The sequence below is a fragment of the Dipodomys ordii genome, unplaced genomic scaffold (assembly GCF_000151885.1).
Source record: "Dipodomys ordii isolate 6190 unplaced genomic scaffold, Dord_2.0 Scaffold183, whole genome shotgun sequence".
Taxonomy (NCBI): domain Eukaryota; kingdom Metazoa; phylum Chordata; class Mammalia; order Rodentia; family Heteromyidae; genus Dipodomys; species Dipodomys ordii.
In genome coordinates, this window is record NW_012267399.1 from 3,268,445 (window position 1) to 3,294,599 (window position 26,155).

The 26,155-nt window shown below is 43.2% G+C and overlaps 1 protein-coding gene across 1 annotated transcript in view; it reads right to left on the reverse strand.

Annotated features, from left to right (window-relative positions):
* The window catches only part of Spon1 (spondin 1, extracellular matrix protein), a 261,972-nt gene that overhangs the window by 90,226 nt on the left and 145,591 nt on the right, over positions 1 to 26,155 (reverse strand). The window contains exon 6 of the mRNA XM_013034153.1: positions 12,362 to 12,510. Coding sequence (XP_012889607.1) covers positions 12,362 to 12,510 — 149 coding nt within the window. The remainder of the gene's footprint in view (positions 1 to 12,361; positions 12,511 to 26,155) is intronic.

The window sequence follows — 26,155 nt, forward strand, 5'->3', positions numbered from 1 at the left end:
CTTCCCCTTCTTGCCCTGCCCTACCCTGCAGCTGCCACTTGTACACTGGCTCTGCTTCCCCTCCCCTGCCCAGTATACACTAGGAGCATTGTGTGCCAGTACATGCATTGCATTTCTACATAGTGTGGGTCTCCATAAATGAAGCCAGAACTATAATATGTCCCTGATTGATTAAAAATAAGCTCGTTTCCATCTGTTGTGTTAAAAATAATGCAAGGAATATCTTTCCTCATATTTTTAAAGATAAGTCCCTAGGTATACAATTACCATGCTAGGTATGACATGTTGAAAGGATGATGTGTCTTTAACATTACTATGATACTCTTTTAAAGTGGTTAGTTATGATACTGGTATCTCATGACTGTAATCTTAGCCACGGAGCAGGCTGAGATCTGAGATCAAAGTTCAAAACCAGCTTGGAAAGATAAATCCATGAGGCCCTATCTCCAATTAACAAAGGCTGGAAGTGGAGGCTTGGTGCTCTCTCTTGCTTTCTTTCTCTCTCTCTCTCTCTCTCTCTCTCTCTCTCTCTCTCACACACACACACACACACTGGTTATGATGGCTGTTATATACTATATTTCTGCTCCAGCAAACAAGGCAATGTATAATTTTGATAAATATTGTTAAATTGCCCTCAAAATCATAAGGCAATTTGTTACTTATGCTCCACTTAAACTTGCCTCCTCTTTTGCAGTATTTTGGCTCAGGTACTGTAAAAATAGATTTTTGTGTTAAATAATCTGTTAAGTCTTGAATAACTTGTTCCCCACTTGTCTCCTACAGGGATTTGGAGAAGAATCCTCAGGGGCCGGTGATGCTGCCCTGTGAAGCTGAGGAGTCTGGGCACGGCTGCTGCTCAGAGGCAGGCTGGGAACTCCTGGGGCCACACCCACCACGCCAGCTTCATTAAATAAACAGGCCTTACTAAGTCACTTCAGCTGCTTGTCCTACTGTGATTTGGATTTATCTGAAGATTCAGCTGAAAAGCAAACAAGAGGTTTCATATGGCTCGACTCCTATCTTTCAAATAATGTTTTAATTTGTGGATCAAGTAGCTGTGACTGAGAATATTTCTTTAACTTCTTTCTCTCTCCCTACCCTGAGTATCACTTTATGTCTATCAATCACAGTGCACACTTAACCACCTTGCATGGAGTATAACTTGAATGAGGTGGGGGCTGGACAAAGGAGGTATGTATAATGGCAGGAATGTAGTCCAAAGAAATAAAATTGGGCAACAGGGTGATACACTTAAAAAATACCCAATCTGATGCTGGCCTGGGAAATGCTAATGGTTTGAATGTCTACTCCACACTCATGTTGGAACTTAATTGCCATTGTGGCCATGTTGAGAGGCAGGACTTTGAGAGGTGATTGAGTCATAAGGGCTCTGTGGAGCTTGAGTAATAAGAGTAATTATTTCCTTGGGGCAGTGCCCTATGAATGGATTAATGTCATTATCCCAGGAGTGGGTTCCTGGTAAAAAGCATAGCTGCCTTCCAGCCTCTCTGATTCTTGTTATTACACAGCGCGGAGGCCCTGGCCACATGTGGCCCCTTGATTTGGGACTTTCCAACCTCCAAAACTGTGAGCTGAATAAACTTGAATTGCCTATCATTTCCGCAGTCTGTGGTGTTCTGTTTTATAGCAGCAGAAAGCAAATGAAGACAAAAAGGACCAACCCTAGGTGTTTACTGAATATTTCTTGAGGAGGCAGCAAGGGAGAAATTCCATCATAGCCAGTTCTATCAAGGGTACAACTGAAATGCTCCTTTCATGGCTTCTCTTTTACGAAACAAATTTACTAAAAATCTTCTTTGGATCTTTCTCTCCCTGATTTTTATTCCAAATGGCAGCTGCTCAAATATGTTTTTTTACTCCTTAAAATTCAGAAAATGTCTTAGTCTCCTGGCCCCACTTCCTCCCTCATCTCTCCCTTTCTCTGATCTTCATTCTCTAGTAGCTTGTATGCAGCACAATTTACCCTTTCTTTCAGCAGCTCTTCAACCCAGTATGCCTAAACATCCATTAGGAGGTGGGAGGAGAGGGGTATTTACACATCCTTCCAATGAAACGCTTTTGTCCCACTAATCAAAATGAGAATGTGATCCAATGCCAAGTCAATCACTGTACCTAAATTATTTCATAACTAACACATGTGGCCCATATTCTTTTTATCACTACTTGGCAGATAAAGCATCTAAGGCTCAAAGAGGTTATATGATCTATGCAAGGCAACAGACTTAAAAGTCCACATTAAAGCTTACCTATTAACTGCTGTCAAGTCAAATCATGTCACGTTATGCTATGTTATGTTACATTACTTTTTATTAAACTTATTTATGTGGTACTAGGAATTGAACTCAGGGCCTTGAGCCCCCTCCTCCAGTCCTATGTTGTCGTGTTTTTAACAATGCATGGCCACAAGTGACAAGGGCAAATGAGTGGTCATGACAGTGGCCCTGGTCCCTACACCTTTTCTCTGATCTCTGCTTTCTCAGTTTCCTAAATTCTTGTGTTTAGGTCCAGCATTGTCTCCTGTCCCATCTCAATCTCTAGACCCAGTATGTCATCACTCAAATATCATAGCTCTACACTCTGAGTTTCTGCTGGTGGCCCCTTTCCCTCTCTTTAGTGCTCCACCTGCCCATGACCAGGATGGTGCCTTGGATTCCTGTCCTTTGGCTGGGGCTCTGTAACTTAGCTAATTCTCATCCATCCATCGTTGCCCTAAATATCATTGACCCTCTACTTCTAATTTCCTTTCCAGTATAACTGCCTGGCCTGGAGCCCCCTGTAGCAACAGGCTTGGGGAGGAGAGTCCTTTACCAGAAGTGGCCACTCACTGGACTGGGTATAGAGGTCTGTTACAGGACATGTAGATATAGATGCATGCCTCAGTACATAGGATGTCAGCGATCAACAGGAAATCCTGAATTTCAATTAAGAGTCACCAAAACTCTCAACTAGCTATGGGAGGCCAAGGAGGTCATATGGTCACCATCGGGAGTCATGTGCAACATAAGTAAGCTGAGGGAGCAGGTCTTGGTCGAAGGATGGGGAAAACACAGAAAAGCCCATGTGACCTGGGAATAGAGAGCAGGAGGGTTACCTCTAAGCTTGAGGCCTCTTAGCTTCAGCTCTCATGGGTCTTTTCTGAACTCTGTATATAAACCGGGTTCTCAGGGGCTCTGCTTTCTTCAACCATAGTCTCCCTTGTATTTGAGTTCATTTTCAGAGGCTCCTGTTAGCCACAGTAAGACCATTAGACTACCTTCTTCCTCAGGGTGGGAGCTTTCTTCATGTTTTCACCTCTGGTTGGTGTCTTGGCACATAAAGGAAGCATATATAGTTGTCTCCAGACACTGTTCTGGAAGTGGAATTGATTGAGACCCTATGAACATCCTGGCCAGGCTGATTCAAGGAAAGGGGGAATACAAACAGAAATGAGTTGGGAGTAGACTAGAGTTCTACCTGTTTCTTCTTTCTTTGAGAATGCTGTTCTTATAATTACTTTGGGTCAATGTTGGGATAGTACATTAGGGTGTCCTAAGGTATAACACTGTTGAACAGGGAAGACAGAAAGACAGAGGCAAAGCCTGGGGATGCTAATACCAGGAAAGGGCCTGTGGCCTCATCCCCAGACCCTGGACAAGCTACAGACTGACATGAAGAATAGCAACAGTTGGAATCAATACATCTTCTGGTTCCTCCAGTTGCTCTGCTGAGGAAATGAGAGATCCGTGAATGAAAACAGCAGTGATGAATTCTATCTAGTGAACACTTCCTAAAGGGCGGGATCTGCTCCAAGCACTTGGCTCTCATTGGATCACTTTGTCCTTACAATAACTCTATCAGGTTGGCATCACTCACCGCTGCATCTCAGAAGAGGAAATGGAAGTGCAGGGGGATTAAATAACCTCTCTCTAGACTAACAGTACGAAATTAATGGAGCCAGGATTAAAATACAGAAAGCCTTGATTCAGAGCCAATGCTTTTTAGCTATTATGCAGCACTACTCATGAGCGCATGGGAGAACACTGGAAGGACATTATTCTAATAAAGGTTATACTACTGTATGTGTGCACTTGTTTCTCAACCAGATGAGGCAGTATGTCAGGATACACAGAAAATACTAGAAATCAAGTGATGGTTTTAGCAGATTAGAAGTTGGGTGCCAGTGGTTCACACATGTAATCCTCGCTACTCAGAAGGCTGAGATCCAGAGGATCATGGCTTGAAATCCTCTGGAGCAGAAAAATCTGCAGAACTCCATGTTCAGTTAACCAGCAAACAGCCAGGCTAGAAGCAGGCTTGAGTAGTAGTTCGCCAGCTGAGAGAGCAAGCAAGCCAAGCAAGTATGAGCAGAAACAAGAGAAAGAAGTTGAGAAAGTAGACAATCAGAAACAAAAGTAAAAGTTTGTAGACAAGTTACCTTTAACGATTCAGAGGAAAGGAGAAAAGGGTATTTGCAAACCCTTTCTTCCAGGTCCCAGAACCAAGTACACTGTTTTGACTTAAAGGACACCTGCCTATCTATGGATTTGCCTGCCGCAGGTGGTACGATAATCCTGCTGACTGACTGAAGTAATCACCAAACAAGACCTCCAAAGACAAATTGATCTATGCCCTTGCCAGGGCCCACCATGTTCTGCTGTCTCGTGGTCAGGAAAGGCTTGAGGTCAGAGAAATATGCAAGAGGAAGTGGCGACCCTAGTGCAGTTTTCGTGGGTGGATATTCAAAGTTCCTGGATTTGTGCTAGAGACATTCATGGCTGGTTTATCAATAAATCAATTCAGACACTTGTTAGGTGCTGCAGACATTGGGTGGTTTTCTGAAAACAGAAAAGTGAATGAATACAGCTTCTTCCTCCAGCCACAAACAAAATGCATAGACTTGCTGGACAAACTATAGCAAAACAAACTTATAAAAATATACACAACTGAATTTAGGAAAGTCGTCTAGTTATTAGAAATGGGGAGCAAGGTCTAACCCAGAATAGTAGACAAGAGCTATGTGAGGTGAGCTGTTGGGGGGTGGGGTACAGGACTGGAATACAGGCCCAAAAGAAGGCAGAAGCAGAGCAAAGGGACATCTCAAGCTGGTGGTAAGAATACGGGAAGGCACCCAGAATAATTGGATATTTTGCCCTGGGTTGAGCAGGAGATGAGAAATCTCCATCATTTGTGGACACAGTCCTGAGCATTTTCCTCAAGTGGACCTAAAGCCTCTCCTACATGTGAGACCAGAGTCTATGCATCGTGCAGCGGTGCAGTGGGTGGTACCAGAGAAGAAAAAGCAAGGTCACTCTATGAAGGCCTTCTTTCCACAGGGACTAAAGGAAAACCTGTCGAAGATGAATACGAAATCCAAAGGAAAAGAGCAGACTAGGGATGGGAGATGGCAAGCTCAAAGAAAGGAAAGAGTCCTTCCTAAAGTCCTGAGACAAGAGGGTAATCGAACAGACAAGGGGGCATGGGTCAATGACTGAAGAACCATGGCAGCCATAACGAAGGGTCAGCGGTGAGGAGGAAAAGAGGTATCATGAGGAAAGGCAACAAGAGGTCTGCTCCCAAGGGGCACCCGAGGGGAGACGAAGAAGGAACAGGTTTACTGAGGGGGAGCCATCAGGCAAATGTAGGACAAGGGAGAACAGCACCAGGAGCCACAGGGGTCCAGACCTGGCCTTCCCGGAGGAGATGCGATATGAATGAAGATGCATATTACTGCAGTCTAGGACTGCCATGTTGACTGTGGGTATCTCCCCAGGTGATGCACAGATCCTCATAAAGCAAAGTATCCTGTGTGGAAACAGTGAGGTATCTGCTTCTTCCACCTAAGCTGTGAACTTCCTCAGACTAGCGAGAGTGATCCTTCATCCAACTCTTCCATCTTCTTGGGTGCTACTCTCCTCCCTCATCCCTCTCTTCTTGCTGCACCAGTTCTCTCTCAGTTCTTCAAGCTATTTTGTACATGGGCCTTTGCACATGCTGTTGTCTCCACCTAACATCTCTCTCCCCTGCCATTTCCTTTTTGGTTTTAGCTTGTCATTCCTCAGTGAGATACTCCCTGACTACCTTAAAGGAGGCACTCCCTTCTCTGAAGCCACTGTGTCACTGCTATTTATTTCTTTTTAGTTGGACAACAGGTAATTATTTAATGATTTCCTTGTTTAAGTTTAGACTCATTAAGAAAGCACCCCTACCCCCATGGGGTCTGCTGTGTTATCTAGATTGACCCTGATTCTGGGCTCTAGTAACAATTTTCCTTAGCTTCCTTAGTAGCTGGTACTACAGGCATGCACCAGCACAGCTGAACCAGTTGCTTGTATACAATTCCTAGTACGTAGCAGTTATTCAATAGTTATCAAATATAGAAGTTTATAAATTAAATTAGTATCTATAAAGTTATCAAATAAAAATATGCCCTCAAAGATAGTTGTGTGTGGGGGAGGGGGAGGGAACTGGGGTTTAAACTCAGGGTCTCATACTTGCTAGGCAGGCCACACTTAGGGCTTGAACTCAGGGCCTGGGCACTGGCCCTGAGCTTTCTTGCTCAAAGTTAGTGCTCTACTATTTAAGCCACAGCTCCACTTCTGGCTTTTTCTTGTTATTTAGAGATAAGTCTCATGGACTTTCCTATGTGGGCTGTTTCCAAATCAGGATCCTCAAATCTCACACTCCTGAGAAGCTAGGATTACAGGCATGAGCCACTGGCACCTGCCTTGCTTATTATTATTTTTTTATTGTGAAAATACAATACAGAGGGGTTACAATTACATGAGCAAGGTAATGAGTACATTTTTTTTTTATCAAGCATTGTTGCCTCCTCCTTTGTTTCCCCTTCCCATTCCCCCCTGCCCCGGCACAAAAGTTGTAAAGTTCACTTTTCGACATAATGTCTTGTACATCTCATTGTTGCAATGGGTCCACCTGTATCCCTAGTTAAACAATCTGTTTTTTCCCTTCCCCTCCACAAATTATACCAACATCAAATACAGTGAAAGCAGGGGTTATATCATGGGGGAAGGACATACAAAGCAACAAAGAAATATCTTATAAATATGTTAGAAATAATCTTGCTCATTATTTTTAAGATAGGATCTTGCTTCCTCCCCTGGCATGTATCTGGTCTGAAATCCATCTATTTTAAGCTTCTCAGCATTGCTGGCACGAGAGGTTTATACTACCACATCTACTTCTCTTTGTTGAGATGGAGTGTCACAGATTTCCTGTGTGTGCTGACCTGGATTCACAACCCTCCTGATCACAGCTTCCCAAGTGACTAGGATTGCGGTGTGAGCCTCTGGCACCCAGCTGGCAGCCACCAACAGTGTTGCCAAGTTCAAGGCATAGTTGTGGAAAGGAAAGCTCTAAACTCTGCAGAATAGGTAGAGAAAGGTACAAAGCAAATACAGTATGTGTGATCATGATGATGATGGAGAAGTCCAAGGAGTACCTGATGGGACCAGTTTGGTATAGAATCAGTGGTGGCCTCCAGGAAGAGCAATATTTATGCTGGACCTGAATGATGAATAGGAGCCCCAAAGAGGTTCAATGCTTAGAGTTGCAGTGAGAAATAAGATCAGAGAGATAAGATGAGGTCACATCATAAAGTCAAGCTATAGCTGGGCGCCGGTGGCTCACACCTGTAATCCTAGCTACTCAGGAGGCTGAGATTTGTGGTTCAAAGCCAGCTGGGGCAGGAAAGTCTGTGAAACTCTTATCTCCAATAAGAGATAACCACCGGAAGTGGTGCTGTAGCTCAAGTGGTAGAGCGCTCGCCTTGAGCTGAAGAGCTGAGGGACAGCGCCCAGGCCCAGAGTTCAAGCCCCATGACCGACAAAAAAAAAAAAAGAGTCAAGCTATATTACAGAATTTGAACTTTATCTTAAAGAGGTGCCAATATACACCTTGATCGACTGGGGGAATGGCATAATGCGAGTCATGTAGTGTAAGATGTGCAGCAATGATAACAGGGAAGAGAAGTGGAGTGAGGGACATCAGGAGGCGCTGCCTCCATGGAGGCCAGTGATGAGGGAGCCTGGACAGGTGTGGAGTGAGGGTGGGTGGAACTGCATGAGCTTCAGATAATGCAGAATTGGCACAGGGACAGAGGGTGCCTGGTTTCTAGCATGAACTGGGCAGTATTTGGGCCAGCAACCAACAAAAAACTAGCCACCAAATAAGCTTGCCAAGACTGCCTCTGTTAAAGCACAAATGGTACCAGTGGAAGAGTATGTTTGCATGTCAGGGAGCGTGTATCCACGGGTGCTCCATTCCCATTTCCACCCCGTGCAGGCGGCGTTCCCTTCTGCCTCCACCTACTTAAAATGCCCAGCTGGGATCCGCTGGGCTAGACACAATTCAATATTCCTTTTTTCTTTAAGCAGTTTATTTTTAATGAATGTCTACAAAATGTACATGTTCATGACACCAATGGAATAGTCCAAGGCAAGGATGCACCGTGTGCTAATCAAATCCACCCTTCCTTTACCCTCTCTCTCCCAGCCTCTAGTGCTCACTATTTTATGCCCCCTGTGAGAACACGTGCTATTTTTCTTTATCTGGCTTATTTCACTGCATACAATGTCCCCTAGTCCTATCCAGACCCCAATCTCTTTGAACAAAAACCAGTTCAGAACGGATCACAGATCCAAATATAAGATCTGAGGATCTGGAACTACTAAAAGAAAACATACGGGAAGCACTGCAGATGCTGAAATAGGCAATGAGTTTTTTGGACAGGACCCTAAAAATACAGGAAATAAAAGTAAAAATGGACAAATGGGATTTCATCAATCTGAAAAACCTCACAGCCAAGGAAATAACCAATGAAGAGGAGAGACAATGTACAGAATAGGAAAAATACTTTCCAATTACTCATATGACAAAAGATTAATATCTAGAATATAGAAGAAACTTAAAACGAAGCCCCAGGGAATACAGTTTAAAAAGGACAAACTATCTGAATATTCAGCTTCCAAAAGGAAAAAAAAAATATCAATGGCCAACAAATACGTTTCCAGTCACCAGCAGAAATCAGGAAGCACTGTTTCTGTTTCCTCTCAGAAAGAGGGACACATAAAGACCCCCAACTTCTTCCAGCCACTAGCGCCATTATTACCAATAACTCTGCAATAATTCCGTTTTGGTAATTCCCTTGGTGTTTTTCAGTTACAGTGACATTAAAACTTCTACTCAATAGTATTACTATAGTTTTCCATTGCTAATGGGATTAGTAGTTTTATCATTTGTGTTGGAAATCCATTAGCATAAAATTTACCTCCAACAACCTTTTGTGGTTTTCAATGCCCCTGAAACCTGCCATGAGTGCTAAATCTATAATAAGGGAACACTGGTAAGCATATGTCTTTTGTTGGAAAAGAGGGTTTTTCATTTTCATCCTGCTTGGATTGGAGTTCTTTGATAGAGCAAGTGGCAGGATATTAGGTATGAAAGGCAGAGAAGTTTGTAGATGTGTTCAAAGAAAACATCTGTGAGGATTCATATTCTTGCTTCTTTTTATGTTATTATTTTTTATCTGACTCACAGAAAACCATAAGCTGTGTTCTTGCAGGAAGTAAGATTTAGGGTCATGAATCATTTGGAAGTGGAGAGACACCAAGATTATGCTCTCATTTGACTTCTGAAGAGGTTGGGGAGCTTGAAACATGGCCAGCAGAGGTCCCTTCAGTGCAGGTGGAGGACAGTAAGGTGGGGTAAGCATCATAGAATTGCCTTTTTGAAATTATTATCTAGTTTGGAACAAGGGACCCTATACCTGCACAGGGCTCTGCATAGTATACATCTGATACTGTGTATAGGCTTTGAAGCTAGATGGACAGGGGCGCAAGTTGTGTGTGTGTGTGTATATGAGTGTGTATGAGTGTGTGTGTGTGTGTGTGTGTGTGTGTGTGTGTGTTTTAATCCCCCTGGATTCCTTATATGAAGAACAGATATGAAGGAAGCTAACAATAGATGCCCAGCACCCAAGGCCCTGAAGTGTGGTGGCCTTGAAGTGTGGTGACAGACATTGACATATGCTCCCCATGCAGAGTTCCCATAATTAAAGTTACTATGACTGATGTCAGGAAATGCCAGCGAGCCAGCTGGGATAGCCAGACATTGCGGTGTGGTATACAAGCCAGTCCCAGGCCAGCTGGTTAGGACCACACTAAGCAAAGAACTTTCCCAAACAGGGATGTTGTAAGGCTGGGGTCCTAGAGATGAATTTCTACCTATTTTATTGTTATGAAACATAACCCATCATGTATAACTCTTGCTTTTTCCTCTCCAGAAACTTTGCAAGATGGTCAATAGTAAGGCTGGCATTACTATGAAGATGCCCTTGAGCTTGCTCTGATTTACTGGCAAACTTGAGGGTTTTAGCTGTTATTTGTAACAAATGATTTTGAGCATTGCATCCCACACCACAGAGGGGGACAAGACTGGAAGGTGAGGGGTTGTCATAATCCCACATTTGAGATCCAGAAACATGGACCATTAGGATTCTAGGTAAGGGGCGCTACCACTCATTCCCCACTACAGGCCAGAAAGACCAGCACCAGCCTGGAGGGAGCCCTTCTGACATTACTCTCTATAGCCTGAAGAGGCCTGGTAGCCAGCATCAGGGAACAGAGTAGCTAGATGCTGACCTTGTGGTGATCGCATGCAAGCCCAGGACATCTGGTCAAACACTTTGGTTTTCTTTCCCCCCAAGAAATAAAAATACTTTAAATCAAATTAATAAGAAACACAGCTTATTCTTGGGCATGTTTCAACTCTAATCCAACAGGATTCCTCAGGGGATTACAGTGGAGTCAGAATGACCTGTGTGGCATTCAGTTCATAAGGTTGAGGAGCAGCTGGGAATCCAGATGGTGGACTTTAAGTCACTGCCATGCTAACTCCTCATCCGGCTCAGGAACATATTGTAAGGGGCACCTGTGGACCTGGGGCCTCCTGAAGTGTGTCAGGCGGTGTGGGATAGGAGCCCAACAAGGTGATTGGCCTCTCAGGGGCCTGTTGACACCCAAATGTGGTTTGCTAGCTCCTTCCATCAGTTCTCCCTCCGTCCCTCCTTCCTTCCTCTCCCTCCCTTCCTTCTCCTTCCCCCTTCCTTCCTTCCTCCCTCCCTTCCTTCATTTCTTCCTTCTTCCTTCCTCCCTCCCTCCTCTCTCCCTTCCTTCTTCTCTCCCTTTCTCTATCCTTTCCCCTTCCTCCCTTTCTTCTTCTTTCTCCTTCCTTCCTTCCTTCCTTCCTTCCTTTCTTCCCTCCCTCTCTCCCTCCCTCCCTCCCTCCCTTCCTTCCTTCTTTCCTTCCTTCCTTCCTTCCTTCCTTCCTTCCTTCCTTCCTTCCTTCCTTCCTTCCTTCCCCTAGACCAATGGGAAGTGGGCAATGAAATATGGCTTCCCACAGGGCATTCTCAGGCCAGAGAGGATGCTGTGGGTAGAGACAGCTGAAGCTGGATGGTTGCTTCCAATGCCCTCTCTCTTGTGTTAACTAGATCAGGTGGGGTTTTTTTGTTTTTTGTTTTTCTTTTGGCCAGTCCTGGGGCTTGAACTCAGGGCCTGGGTGCTGTCTCTGAGCTTCTTTGTGCTCAAGGCTAAGGCTCTACCACTGAGCCACAGCACCACTTGTGGCTTTTTCTGAGTAATTTTATTGGAGATAAGAGTCTCACAGACTTTCTTGCCCAGGCTGGCTTCAAACCATGATGCTCAGATCTTAGCCTCCTGAATAGCTAGGATTACAGGTGTGAGCCACTGGCACCCGGCTAGATCAGGTTTTTAATGAGAGTCAAAATGGAATGGTCAAGCAAACAAACCAGCAAGAATGACAGGACTCTCCTCCCTCTTCTCTCAGTGGTAGGAGGCTGGCTCCTGGGCCTGTACAACATGTCCTGCAGATGCTTCAATACACAACGCTTATGACTAAGGACTGGCGAATTTATCAGACATCTCAAAATATAGATGCAAAAAGCACATGCCAATACACAAATGTTGATTTTTGGAAGTGGCAATTTGGCTGAGACAGCTTGAGACAACCCCATCTGTAAGGATCATAGTAAGGAAACCATAAATCACTGCTTTGAGTCTCAGGCGACCAGAGACATGTCCAACAGTAGAGCCACACAGCCGCGTTTAGAATCAGCTGACCAACACACTGGTGCAGCCAGGGAAACCTCAGATATGTGTGGCCCATCTTCTACTTAACATAAAAACCCTAAACTGAGCAAACAGCTTTTTTTTTTCCAGCTCATTGTATGGCAACTTTCAAGCTCCTGGAAAAGAAACTCTCAGGGGTATTTTGCATTTCTGACAGTCAGCTAATCTGCTCTTTTTTTTTTTTTTCTTACCTGTTGTCGAATTTCTTCCTCCATCTTCACTGGTGAGCCCAATTCTGCAACTTGTTTGACGCCTTCGCTGGCATAGCCTCCATATTCCCACAGCACATAGTTTTTGGAGTGGGATCCGCCAATGATTGCAGACCAGTGATTGGCTCGACCTGAGAAAGCCAATCAGGATGCAAATGTCAGTATGGATGTGGCTGAAACAGGAATGCCTTAAATAATGGGGAGAGAAGAGTAATGGGATTCAGCCAGCAAGTACCCTTGACTAAGCATCCCTCTTAGACCTAGCAAACTCTCCGGGCCGCCCGCCCCCAGTGATTAGACAGAATCCCAATTAACAGTAAGCCTCGGAAATGTGGGCAGGTATGCTCAAGCCAGAGGCAGTTCAGTGGTACCTTCTGTCTCCAGGGTCTTGGAGAAGGGAACAGTTGAGAAAATTAAAAAGGCTGATCAGCTTTGTGGGGCAGAATAGAGAGGAAAGGCTATTTCTGTCCAACTCAGAAACATTAAAGAACACAGTATGCCTGCCTGGAGAGCCATCAGTAATTTTACATTGCTGTGTCACAACCTGTAAAGAAAGAGTTGGGAGTTAGGAGTCGATGCTGGGGAGGTATCGTGAGTCGTAAGGAGCCTGCCCATGAGTGGCCTTGCTAAACTCCCCTTAAGGAGGTTAGATGTCATCTGAAGGGCTCTGAGCAGGGGAGTGACATGATTGCATTTGAATTTTAGATAAATCACCTAGGCAGCAGTGTGAAGGATGCATTAGAGAGAGTAAAATTGGAGTGGAAAGCAAGGGAGGTGAGCAAAGAGGGGGAGCTACGGGGGGTGGGGGAGTGAGGGAAACAGCCGTTAGCAATTCTCAGCATTAAACACGGCTGTGTTCAGCTGATCTTAGGTACATTCAGTGTGAAGGGTGAGCAGGCACCCTTAAGAACAGCGTAGGTCGCCTGGATGTACGGTGACCAGGCCACACTGACTAGTGGTGACCCTGCGGGATGACAGTTGCAGCAGGGCATGAGAGGAATAAAATCAAAAGGGAACCAGGAAGACCTGAGCAGGGCCAAGACTGGGGGACATTTCACCAAAGTCCTCAAAGGAAAAAAGGGGAATGGACAGTCAAGGTCAGCACAACAGTGGGTTTGATTATGTTTGTTTGACTTTGAGGCATTGTCTTGCTATGAGGCCCAAGCTAGCCTCAAAATGACAATGTTCTTGGGCCTCTGGATTGCTGGGATTCCAGGCATGTACCACCATCAGTTGCTTGCATTTATTTTGGCATTACAATGACTATAGATGCATCCCTGTTCTGGTTCATTTCTCAGCCATTCATTCTTTCTTTTACAAAGTTGCAAGTTAAAGAACAGTGAAAGGAAAAAGTATTGAATTGGATAAACACACTTGACAATTTTTGTTTACCGGTCTGTGGCCCAGAGTGGGCAGAACATTTCACTCTACCATCTACCAAAAGGATTTTCAACAGGTGCTGGCCCTGTTTATACAGCTGCCATTGCTACCCCACAGCCTTTCCCTTCAAGAGACCAGACAAACATAGGCATCAAGCCAGGCTGCATTCTCCTGGCCCGCTGAGGGCAGCCCTGCTCACCCCAGGCAGATCACATCACCAAGCAGGTCTGCCCAATTGCATGCTCATCATCTCCTACACAGCAGGGAGGGAATGCAAGCACCATCTTTATCCCTCTTCTCCCTAAAGATGAATGGAGATGCTGGTAGGGAGAAAGTCCTAGTTATCATCTGTGCTAAGAACATGCTTGTGCAGGGGCAAGGACTGGTAGCTTGTTGTGACCTTTGGCTCATGATGGAAACACTCAGACCAGCTGCTGCAACTCTTGCTGCGTCTGTGCCATTCCACTGAAATGCTCCCTTATCCCAGGCCTGCCCTGCCAGTAATTCTGTACAGAGGCTCAGCATATGTTGGCCTCTCTGTGCTCTTCTCTTGCCCAGATTGGCCAACTCTTATTCCTCCTTCATAATGAATGCTTGTCCCTTGCTCCCTGTTACACAGACCACATTTCCGATGATTGCTGCCCCACTAGACTGTAAGCTCCCTGAAGGAGTCTGCTTTCAGCATTTGCATGGTTCATTGCAAGTGCTCAGTACTTGTGAGTGCTCAGTACATTTCCAGAAGCCTTTCATCCAAACAACTAAACAAGGAGGAGACACAGCGGAGACCAGCCTTGTCCATGTTTGATTAATGTGATTACCTACAAGTCTCAGGTCAGCGGAGTTCCTGACACTACTAAGCTAAAGGATTCAACTACCTTTCATGCTGCTATATTACCAAATACCACAGGAAGAAGGAAAGACAGACAGACAGGCCCTGGCCTTCCAGCTAGCAATTTGAGCTCTAAATTCAATTATTTTATTTTCCTGAGTTTCAGCTCCCTCTCTTCTAATTCAGGGATGATTATGCCTGCCTTATTGACCTACTGTGAGAATTAATTTTTTTAATGAGATAATATATGTGAAACCACTACTGGCACAGAATAGACAATAATTACGGTTTCTTCCTTTTATGGTTGTTAGGGAGGTTTCAAACACCAGTAAGATGTGCAACCTGACCTTTATTCAATATAAAAGATAGAAGTGCAGATAATAAGAAGGAGGATAATGGAGTGAGAATAGGCACTCTGGGGGGAATGAGGGATGCGTCAGGTGTGTCTTCCTGCTTTCTTCAACTTTCATTAGTTATGAGCCCAGCACAGTGGAGGCTGTGACACAGACAGGAATAGGATCTTTCTGTCACTTTCCCAGAGGGACTCACAGTCTGGGGGTGGGGAAGACAGATGGATAAGCAGATTAACTACAATCCGGCTTGTCAGATTATTACACAACAAGAAAGCAGTTAAGTCCAAATTCCCTAAAATCCAGGGAATTAAAGTCCAGTGGCTGGAGTACAGACAGAGAAGCAGATACCGTCACATCGCAATTGGTTTTGCCAGTTTGCTCTCTAGAACAAAATGTCTACCTTCTAGACAATATAGGTATTAGTTTCCCACAATGACTTTGCAGCATAAGACAATGAATTCAAATGTCAACACATTTAATGCCAGCCAAATAACAGATCTGTGCAGGTGCCTGGATGTGGGGTGGGGAAACTGCTTCCTCCTGGGGGTGGTGAGGCTAAGTGGTGACTAAGATCAGAATGAGTTTTAGAAACAGAACTGTTGTGTGATCCAACAATCTCACGGCTGTGTGTATACCCAAAGAAAACATGTAAGTGTGTATACATACACCAGTTTGGGTGGCTTTCCATAGGATGAGTTAAAAGTTAAACCAAAATCCAAGGGCATCAAGGTGAGAAACTGTGGGATGGTCCAGGGGAGAAAGATGTGGTGACCTAAAGCCATTAAGATTTGGCTTCAGGCTTACATTTGTGACTATTAATCAGTCATGAACCCCTCCTAAGTTCTCAGTTTCCCTTTTATGTATGTGTGTATTCACTGATGTGCTTGTGATAGAATCTGGGGTGTCTTGTACTCGGGGCAGGTGCTGTAGTCCTGAGCTACACTCCCAGCCTCTCCCACCATTTTAAAAATAGAGAGAACAGTTGCAAGGCTGGACAACCTCCCAGAGTTGTACACATTAATTGGGATGGTTTTGGAAAGAACTGGGAAGCTGTGAAAACTGTAGAAAACAAAGGTCTCAGTATTATTCAGACTGAAAGCACTGTGGGAATCTATAAGAAGAGCCAAAAAGAAGGTACAGAAACAACGAAACTTTCCCAGTGAACAAAGGATGGCTTCCAGAGACAGAATAGAAAGAAGGGAGGCCAGCAGACTAGGCTATAGGCCCGAAGAGATGAAACAAAATTCTCTTCACAACAGAACTAGGAGAATCAAATATCTCCCATCCTACCTTGCATTTGATCATGCTCATCCTCTGGATGAGGCCCAATAGGGTTTAAGGAGCATGGCTAAGCTCACAGAACTAGAAAGGGAGTGCTGGGCCTGAACCTCAGGTCTGCCTGGCTCCACATGCTTGCTTTTTCTCCTACATCCCACATCCCACTGTGAGATCGAGAAATAAGAGAGACCATTTGTGCTGGGAATGTGGCTCGGTGGTAGAGTGCTTGCCTAGCATGCATGAAGCCCCAAGGTTGATTCTTTAGTACCCCATGAATAGAAGCCAGAAGTGTTGCTGTGGCTCAAGTGATCATAGCCTTAGTACATAGAGGCTCAGGGAAAGAGACCAGGCACTGAGTTCAAGCCCCAGGACTGGCAAAAAAAATAATAATACATTTTTTAAAAAAAGAGACCATTTAGAGGCCCACAGAGTAGGAGGGCAATGAGATTGGATGGAACACAATGAATGGACTAGTTTGAAGAGTCATGAGTGGCCATGTGGCCAATAGCACAAACAGGGGGAAGTGTGCTGAAAGATTCCATTTGGGAAGGATGATGCAATAGTTAATGTGCACTGAGCCTTTCCTATGTGTCCAGCACTAGGCAGAGACCTACCTTACCTCCATCATTATTCAGACACAGATGCTATCACATTTTCCCCTGTGAAACTTGGACTTAAGGAGTGCAACCCAAGGCCACAGAAGTAGGTGAGTGAAGATACTGGGTTGAAAGTTGGGTCTGTCTGATGCAGGACCAATTCTTTTCTACACACTACCATGAAAGGCACCCATGGAAGGAAGGGGCACGAAGATAAAGAAGAGGCAAGGACAAAGGGCTGATCACTCTCAATTTCAGTTTCTTCATCTGTAAAGGAAGGGGAGTGTCAGGATCAGACTTCTAGTGCTATTTCTGAGGCTCAAGTCCATGAAACAGTTGCTGGCACATGAAATGCCCTCCATTTCTAATAAATAAAATTAAATAAAAGTGGGAGAGGACAAATCCAGACCAGTTCCTGGAAGCCATGATAACCCAAAGGAAACTTTATTGGGTGATTAAAAACTAGTGGGTGGAGAAGCAGAAACATGGTATACAAGGATCTGAGTCAGGAAAAATGGCAGGGAGTCATCTAATGGGACTCAATGGTCTGGGGCCTATGGAATGAGATGGCTTGGGAGAGCCCAGTTAGCTGGAAGAAGGAGGTTTGTCCTAGACCATCCTCTAGGAAATAAGGAAGTAGAGAGAAAGAAGAACCTGGTATTAGGAGGCCTAGAGAGAGATAGGGATGAGATTGATGCTTGTGGCTTCCTGAAAAGAAGAATCAGGGAGGCCAGCTCTGAGATCCTTGTAAAGTACCGGGGCCCTGATCTTTGAAGTCTGAAGCAAAAAAGCAAAGACCAATGCCTGTATGTCTCAGGAAAGGACACAGCTCCTGGAGTTAGCCTGGTTCCTGTGGCACATACTATCTGAGCCTAGATGTTGATTCACAATAAAATTTCCCTTGGATGAAACTTCCAGGATACAGAGGCAGGTAGGAAGCTAGAAAGAAGAAATGATTTGATGTGTGAGTTTCAGATGGTGATGCCAGCCAAGTACATTTATATAAAATACAATTCTGGGGAGAGGCCTTCACTACACTACAATAACAATACAATAAATTGTTATGGGGATGAGGCCACCTTGTCAGATGAAGAACTGAGTACAACATAAAGTCTGACTCTTGCTCATGTAAGAGGGAATTCCTGCTGCCTGATGGCCCAGTTGGACCTTTATTATCTCCCTGTCTTTGGAAGCTAAAATACTGGATTTTTCTAGGTCTGTTTCTTTCTTCTTTGGTTTTTTTTCCTGTCCTAGACTTTGGACTCAAAGACTTCATACTTGCTAGGCAAGTGCTCTACAGCGTGGACCATGACCCCAGCCTTTATTCTTTTAGTTATTGCTTTCAGATAGAATTTCATGATTTTGTTTGTTTGTTTTGCTTTGGCCAACTTGAGCCATAATCCTACTTATACTTCCCATATTTTGAGATTACAGGAATATGCCATTACATATCTCTTGTTGTTGAGATAAGTGTCTTGCTAACTTTTTACCAAGTCTGGCCTAGACTGGTGATCCTCCTGATCTCTTTCTCTCCAGTATCTGGGATTATAGACATGAGCCATACCACTTGGCTGTTCTATTTTTAGTGCATTTTTTGTTATTATAAAGGCAATGTACAGAAAGGTTACAGTTACATAAGTCAGACAAAGAGTAAATTTCTTTTTGAACAATGTCACCCCTTCCCCTCACTCTCTGTTTTTCTGATTCTTCTTGAGGCTTAAGCTTATTAGTTTTCAGACTAGAAAACTAATCAGTTCTCCTAATTTTTCAAACCTAATCTTGACTTGCTCCATTGGCTCTCCTTGGCATCCAGCTTGCAGTTATATTTTATCAACCGCCATATTCCAGTGCTCCAGTTCCTTATAACAAATTTCTGTCTATATGTGTGTACATGGCCTATTGTTTCTTTGAAGAAACCTAATATAGCAGGAATTCAGTGATCATCCAGATTTCCTAGCCAGTGGCTACAGTTCCCTGACAATCCTTGTCCTGTAAAAACTTTCTACCTATTTCCTTGATAGCTACACATAGTGCTTCAAGTGAGAATGCCCTACAGCCTCAGTGACTGGATGGTTCAATCCCTTACTGTCCACACTCAGCCTCACACATAGTACTGTCAACAAATCACTGCTCTTGACCCTAGTTGGGCTTTTGTGGACTTTGCTATAGTAGCAATACCAAACACAGATCTTCCAGTATCCAAGTTCCCCATCCTCTTTTTCTTTATCTAGTAGGCGATCTTGTCACTTCTACCTTCTGTAAAGACCAAGGTTAACCATTCCACGGACTTATCCATGTACCATGTGGCCAATGGAAAAATATGGTGGGCTTGCAAATTCTATTCATAAAAATGATCTTGCAGCTTACTTCCCTTTGGCCATCTTGTTCTCATCAGACACAAGCCCAGGATCTATCTAATTTATAATAACTTAGATTTGCCTATAGAACTTGGCTGCTGTTGGTTTACCCCGGGGTACTGTCCAGGACACAGATTATTCTTGCCCTCTGGCTGTTCCTGCTCTTGGCTGCTTTGCAAATGCATACTGGATCTAGCCATTGTGCTTTTTTAGGATTCCATCACAGGATACTACAATATGGGAGGAACTCTAAATTAGGTTAGAAATTCCTCAATTTTCTATCTTTCTGCTTTCTTCATTCATATCTTATTTTCCTGCCTTATCGAGAACTTTTCCATCTTTTCCATTCCTGAAAAAAACTTTGCACTTATGAAATTGGTTACGTTCCCCCCCCCCCATTTTCTCCAAGGTATTCAATAACATAATTCTAGTCTACTCTACTAATTCATTAATGAACGTTTCTGGTCTGTTAATATACATGAAATCAGGATCATCATGCCACAGGGGCTGGTTTTTATTCTGATAAAGTTCTGTATTTTTCATACCATCTATGTATTATTTATAACTGCTTTCTTATTACAGTGGCAGAGTTGAGTAATTGTAACAGGCAATTTGGCCTGAAAACACTAATCCTTTGTGAAAAAAATGTTTGCTAAAACTTGGGCCAGGCCTTAGAAACTGATATAAATCAGACTTGATCTCGGGTCTTTGAGATGTTCAGTATGGAGGGTAAGATAAAGGGCATGAAGGAGAGCTCTTTAACAGTCAACTGTATTAAAATGTGTGATGACACTTTGACAAAGACAACACTGAATTTTTTTTTTTGCTGGTCATGGGTCTGAACTCTGAGGTGCTGTCCCTCAGCTCTTCAGCTCAAGGCTAGCACTCTAGCTACTTGAGCCATAGCACCACTTTCATCTTTTTCTGCTTATGTGGTGCTGAGGAATCGAACCCAGGGCTTCATGCATGCAAGGCAAGCACTCTACCACTGAGGCACCTTCCCAGCCCCAACACTGAATTTTAAAATATAAACAGGGAGACACTTAACATAGAGGGCACTAGGGAACCCAAAGCTTCCTGGAGGAGATGGGAGCTGAATTAAATTCTGAAAGATAAGTAAGAGATAATAAGGCAGATAGGCAAAAACTAATTTTCTTCCCCAGAAGGACAAGTAGGTGCAAACATAAAGACATAAAAAATATCACAGGTGCCTGGTAGACCATGAGGTCACGTGCGTGCGTGTGTGTGTGTGTGTGTGTGTGGGCGCACGTGTGCACGTGTGTGTGTGTAAAGAATCAGCTTGCCCCATGTCCATCATGAAATAGAAAATGACTAGACAGGTATAGAGGCAAAAAAATGCGACCTTAGATATGTGAAAGTAGCCAGTAAGAAGTTTCTGAGATGACTGTGCTGGAATTAACTTGCAAGGACTGTAAAGAAACTACCATCAATATGTCTGAGAATTTAAAGATGGAAACAATAAGTGAGCACAGGGGGAAGTCAGGCGCATTATAAAGGGGTCCAAATATCTTTTTTTTTTAAATTTTATTTTATTTGTGAACATACTGTACAGAGGGGTTACAATTGCATGGGCAGGATAATGCGTACATTTCTTACCAAGCATTGCAGCTTCCTCCTTTGTTTACCCTTCCCATCCCTTCCCAGCCTCCCCCATCCCCCCATCCCAATCCTTCTCCTTCCCCCCCCCCCCCCCCCCCCCCCCCCCCCCCACACCGACGTTGTAAAGCTCGTTTTGGACGACAACTTGTACTTCTCATTGTTGCATCAGATCCACCTGTATCCTTAAACAACTGGTTTTTCCCCATCTCCTCCACAAGTTATACTGACATCAAATATAGTGAAAGCAGGGGTTATACTGTGGGGGAGGGACATACAAAGCAACAAAGAGATAATCTTATAAATTCGTTAGAAACACATGCATGAAAGAAAAAACATTAAAATACATATGATAATTTCTACTTTTATCTTGATAGCAAAGTAGAAGAGAGAATAAGATAATCTTGTCTACAGATAATCCCCAAATCTATATATGCTCCCTTGACTTATGCTTCTGACTTTGATGGAGAAAATGGAATTGATTATCCCTGTAGACGTAGTAACAATAAAATGAGTAAAAACACATGATGTACCAGTTTTCAAAGGTTGCAAAATAGACAGCAGAGCTCTATGATAGCCAAGAGAAGGGAAGACATAGCAGGTGAGACTGTGTATACACTGGATTTCTGCCAGGGACACAAGGAGGAAGGTAAAATGGCTGGGCTGAGGAAGTAAAAATAGGAATTGGGACTCCTGAAATCAATAGGATGTATGGGACAGAATGCCAGAGAAGGGGCAGCCATTACAGAGAACAGCATCAGAAATGTACATGGATTTCCTTTCATCTTTGACCTACCACAAAGCTGTACATATGTAGCCTGATGTTAGGTCAAAGATTAGGGCTACAAAGATTAATTCTACAAAGACTGCCAGAGAACAGCTACAAGAGAGCTTAGAGCTGAACTGCAGAGGTTACTCATTACTGGAGATTTAGGGATTTGAGTCACTTATTTTAGAGAGACTTTGTAGACTACTCCAAACATTTAACTGAAAATCCAGAAAGGCTGTAACTTATTGGTAAAATTACTTTAGCCCTATAATAAAGGCTACCTGGACTTATCCTTACAAAACTTAGTAAACAAGCCTTGACAGGGAACCAAGCAGATTTATCAATAAACCTGAGCTACACTCCATATTCATTAAAGGAAGACTAAGAATCTAAAAACCCAACAAAGAAGCCTTTACATCAGGCAATTAAAAAATAAGCAGGCATGTATAAAAGAAATGAATTGTGAGCTAAAACATGGAAGGAACAGCCAATACAAAGAGTTTCTTACATGACTGATATATTGGAATTAACATAAAGGACTGTGAAGCCAATGCAATCAATATATTTGAGGATTTAAAGATGGACACAGTAAGTGAACATATGGGGAATCTTAGCAGAAAATAAACCATTCAATAAGGCTAAAACAAAATTCCATAGCAACAAAAAAAATCTTCATTTGGCCATAGTGAAGAAAAATATCAGTAAACTGAAAGATAAGGTAACATAAACGTAATTCAAAAGAAATTTCAAAGTAGAAAAGAGGCTGAATCCTTCTGACCTTTGGAATAAAAGTAAATGGTTTCAGTGGAACCCCCACAGGATAAGACAGAAAGATTAGAAAAATATCTTAATAAACACTTAAAATTTCCCCAAATTTTATGAAAAACATCAACCTGCAGATCCAAGAGGATCTACACTTTCAAAAGTACAAAAATAGGGAGAATGATACCTACTGCCAACTGAAAATAAAACAAAAAGGAAAAAAGAAAAGAAAGAAAACACCAAAGCACATCAAAACATGATAGAAATGAAGAGAAAATCTTGGAAGCAACAAAAGCCACATTGCAATGAGTAAAACAAAGCTCAGAGTGACTGCTTCTAAAGTTAGGCAAACCAGAAGAACAGGAAATGGCATCTCTAAAATTTTAAAAGAAATACAATTCATCATCCTAGAATTCTATCTTGCCAAAATATCCTCCAACAATGATGGTAATAGAAAACACTTTTTTTTGATAAGTGAAAGCTGAGTGAAAATATTACTAAGGTGACTGTCATATATGAAATATAAAGGAAGCTCTTCAGCAGAAGGGAGATGAAATCAGACTGCCGTGACTATCTTCATGGAGAACTGGAAGAGCGGGAAACTAGAGTGGTGTGGGAAGGTGCACCTGCATTTCATTCCACCGCAGTTTCTTCAAGAGATTCATGGTTCCTAGTGCTTGCTGGAAACCAATCAAGGCTTAAAAGCAAGTCTTCTATGGAACAAGACCTTGCAGCTAGCTCCCTGTTCTGCTTCCTTCTCCTGCATCTTTTTCCTTGTGGTCTGAACCTTGAGCTTCTGTTGCTCAGTTTACCTGCGTTTACCTGCTCTGGCAGGTCTCCCAGTGGTTATTGGGTTAATGGTTATTATGGTTATTGCTTTAATCTTTGAAAAAGCCCACTTGATGGATTTAGGAAGTTAAAGCACGGGAAGAGTAAGTGACTTGTCTAGGGCTACCCAATTAATAAGTGATAGAAGCGGGGTATGGATACAGGTTTTGCACTCAGCACATGGTCTGGTCTTCCTGGAAGGATGGAAGGCTTGTACTGTACTGTGTAATGTGACAGGTAGTGGCCACAGATGATTACTTAGCACCTAATGTGTGCCTGTTGACATGCATTTTCCAACTTACATCATTTTAGTTAAGTTTAGGTAGCCACATCTGTCTGGTGGCCACCATATTGGACAGCACAGCCCTGGATCTGGAATAGGTCTGAGCACTGCTAAATGTTAGGCCAATGGTATAAGTAGCCCCTTCTGGGAAGAATGGATGGGATGGAGTAGATTCACAAGTGTGAATCACAGTGACAGGTAGGAGGTTGTAGGACACACTTGCACTTAAACTAACATGTCTGGCACCCAGGCAGGCAGGTAAGTGTGAGCACACTCATGCTGTGTTTTGAGTGTCCACTTCAGGTGCACCATGCTTTCTTTGCATTTACTGTCTCATGGTCTTCTCCAAAGCTCTGATAGATAAATGCCTGGGTATAGGGAAGTTCATGCTCCTGAAGACATCCCTTGGCCAGGGGAGAGGGGCAGGTGCTAAAAGACAGTTCCAGTGGCACTTCCCAGAGGTATACCTATGCTGGTGACTGCAATGGTACAAGTGTAGGCTGATTCTTCTTCTTTGTCACTTTCTCATTTTTCCCCTCTTACTTCCCCCATCTCCTCCTACCAGAACTACCTAGTTATTAGCTCAGGGTCAGCTCTGCGGGGTACCCAAACTAAGACATGACATATCCAATTGAACTTACATATCTTGGCCCAGGAAACCATAAACTAATCACAATACTGGGCAAGGGCCAGCATGGGGGTGGGTCCTTTAGTTTCTGAAAAGAGAGGACAGGTGACCCTTCTTCCCCAAAGCTAGGGATGTTGTTTTCTTCTCACTGTCACTGCTATCATCACCATCATCAATATCACAATCACCACCACTGCTGAGCATATTCCCTGTATCACGTACTTCATAGGTCATGGTTAATGTCTTCCTATTCCCATGGTGGTCCTACTAGGTAGGTTAGCATATCTGTGTTATAGATGTAGGGACCTAGTTATTAGTAGGTAGCAGGGCTGTAATTTGCCAATGGGCCAAACTAGAGACCAGGCTCTCTTCATTCCCCAGTTTGAGACAAGTCAAGTCATTTTTATGTCACCCATTGTTATGATTAGAATCAGCTCTTGGTATGGAGGTAAGAGGAGGTGATGTGGGATGGTCTACATAGTCCCCATATAACATTGAAAGTGCTGCCTTCTTAGTGTTCGCCAACTTCAGTTTTCTTTGGACTCAGCCTCCTTCACCCAAATTTTCATGATCTTCTGACTCTTGATTTATTTAGATCTCTATAAAACCCAGTCAATCACTTGAATCTTATTTTAGAGGCAAAGAACATAATTTCAGGGAAGCACCAAACTCTAATGCCCATTGCTCTTCTTGAGATGGCTGAAGGTTTATTGTACATTGACAAGTAACACTGGGATTATATATCTGGAAAGGGAACTTTATTTACAAGTGTCCTTCCAAGCTGACTTTGCCATATAAACATTGTTATATATGAGAGAGAGTCTGTAATTCTGGACGGTTTCCCAGTGTTTAATATACCATTAACACCTGAGTTTAAAGCCCCTGGGAAGGAACAGGAGCATTCTGAGTGATAAATCCTAGCAATGTTTATCTAATTTAAAAAATCTAGGGGCTTGTATTTAAAAGCTTTGCAGGAGCAGTAAATTATTTCACATTGTTTGTTTTTTAAGAGTGTGACACAAAAAAATGGACTCTTCCCACGATCGATGCATTTTCCAGGTTTGAATCTTAATTCTGTCAACTAAGTCCAATAAATAAGCAAGACACTGTTTTTTCCTGTGTTTAAAAAGTTTTTAAACAGCAGAAAGAACAAACATGGGGAAGGGAATTATTAAGCAGCTACTTGTACCTGGTGTTTTCTTCTGTCCTGTCCAATTTCCTCCTCAACCTCAAGTCATGGGAGAGGAAAAGGCTCAGGAAGGATCTACAGCTTGCCCAGGAACACACTGCTGGTGAGTGGCTGAAACAGGATTTAGCTCATTTCTGCTTTGTCTTTTGGGAAACTTTTTGTTCTCCAGTAAGAGAGAAGCTAAAGGCTCGAGGGAGATTTTGTTAAGCAAAGGACAGAATCAAATTCTATTTAACTAAATCTAAAAAGAGAGCCTGGTGCCAGTGGCTCATATCTGACATAATAGTAACCCAAGAGCTGAGATCTGAAGATTATGATTCAAAATCAGCCCAGGCAGAAAGATCATACAGAACTTTCATCTCCAATTAACCACACAGACCTTTCATCTCCACACACACACACACACACACACACACACACACACACACACACACACACACACACACACACACACACACACTCTTCAGAAGCAGAGCTGTGGCTGAAAAAAGCTCAGGACAATACCCAGGCCCCAAGTTCAAGCCCCAGAACTGGCACAATAAAAGAAGAAAAGAAACAGAAAAAGAGGGGTCAGGCTGAGATTGAAAAATATCCACCTGAAAATTGAAGGTAAAAGTGAAGACAGAAGCCCCAGATCTTTCATGACCACGGATAAAGAAATCCCAAACAATAGCAAACAAGGGCTGGAAATATGGCTCAAATGGTAGAGTGCCTACCTAGCAAGGAAAATGTGCTGAGTTTGAGTCCAGATACTGTGAAGGCAAAAAGACAATAGGAAACTACATGTTCTGAGATTTAGAAAAACTGTATTGTATCACAACCCATGTGTGTTTACCGAAAGAGTACAAGAGCAGTTTCCCATCACAAATTCAGTCAACCTAGCTCATCACATTAACAAAAATATTTA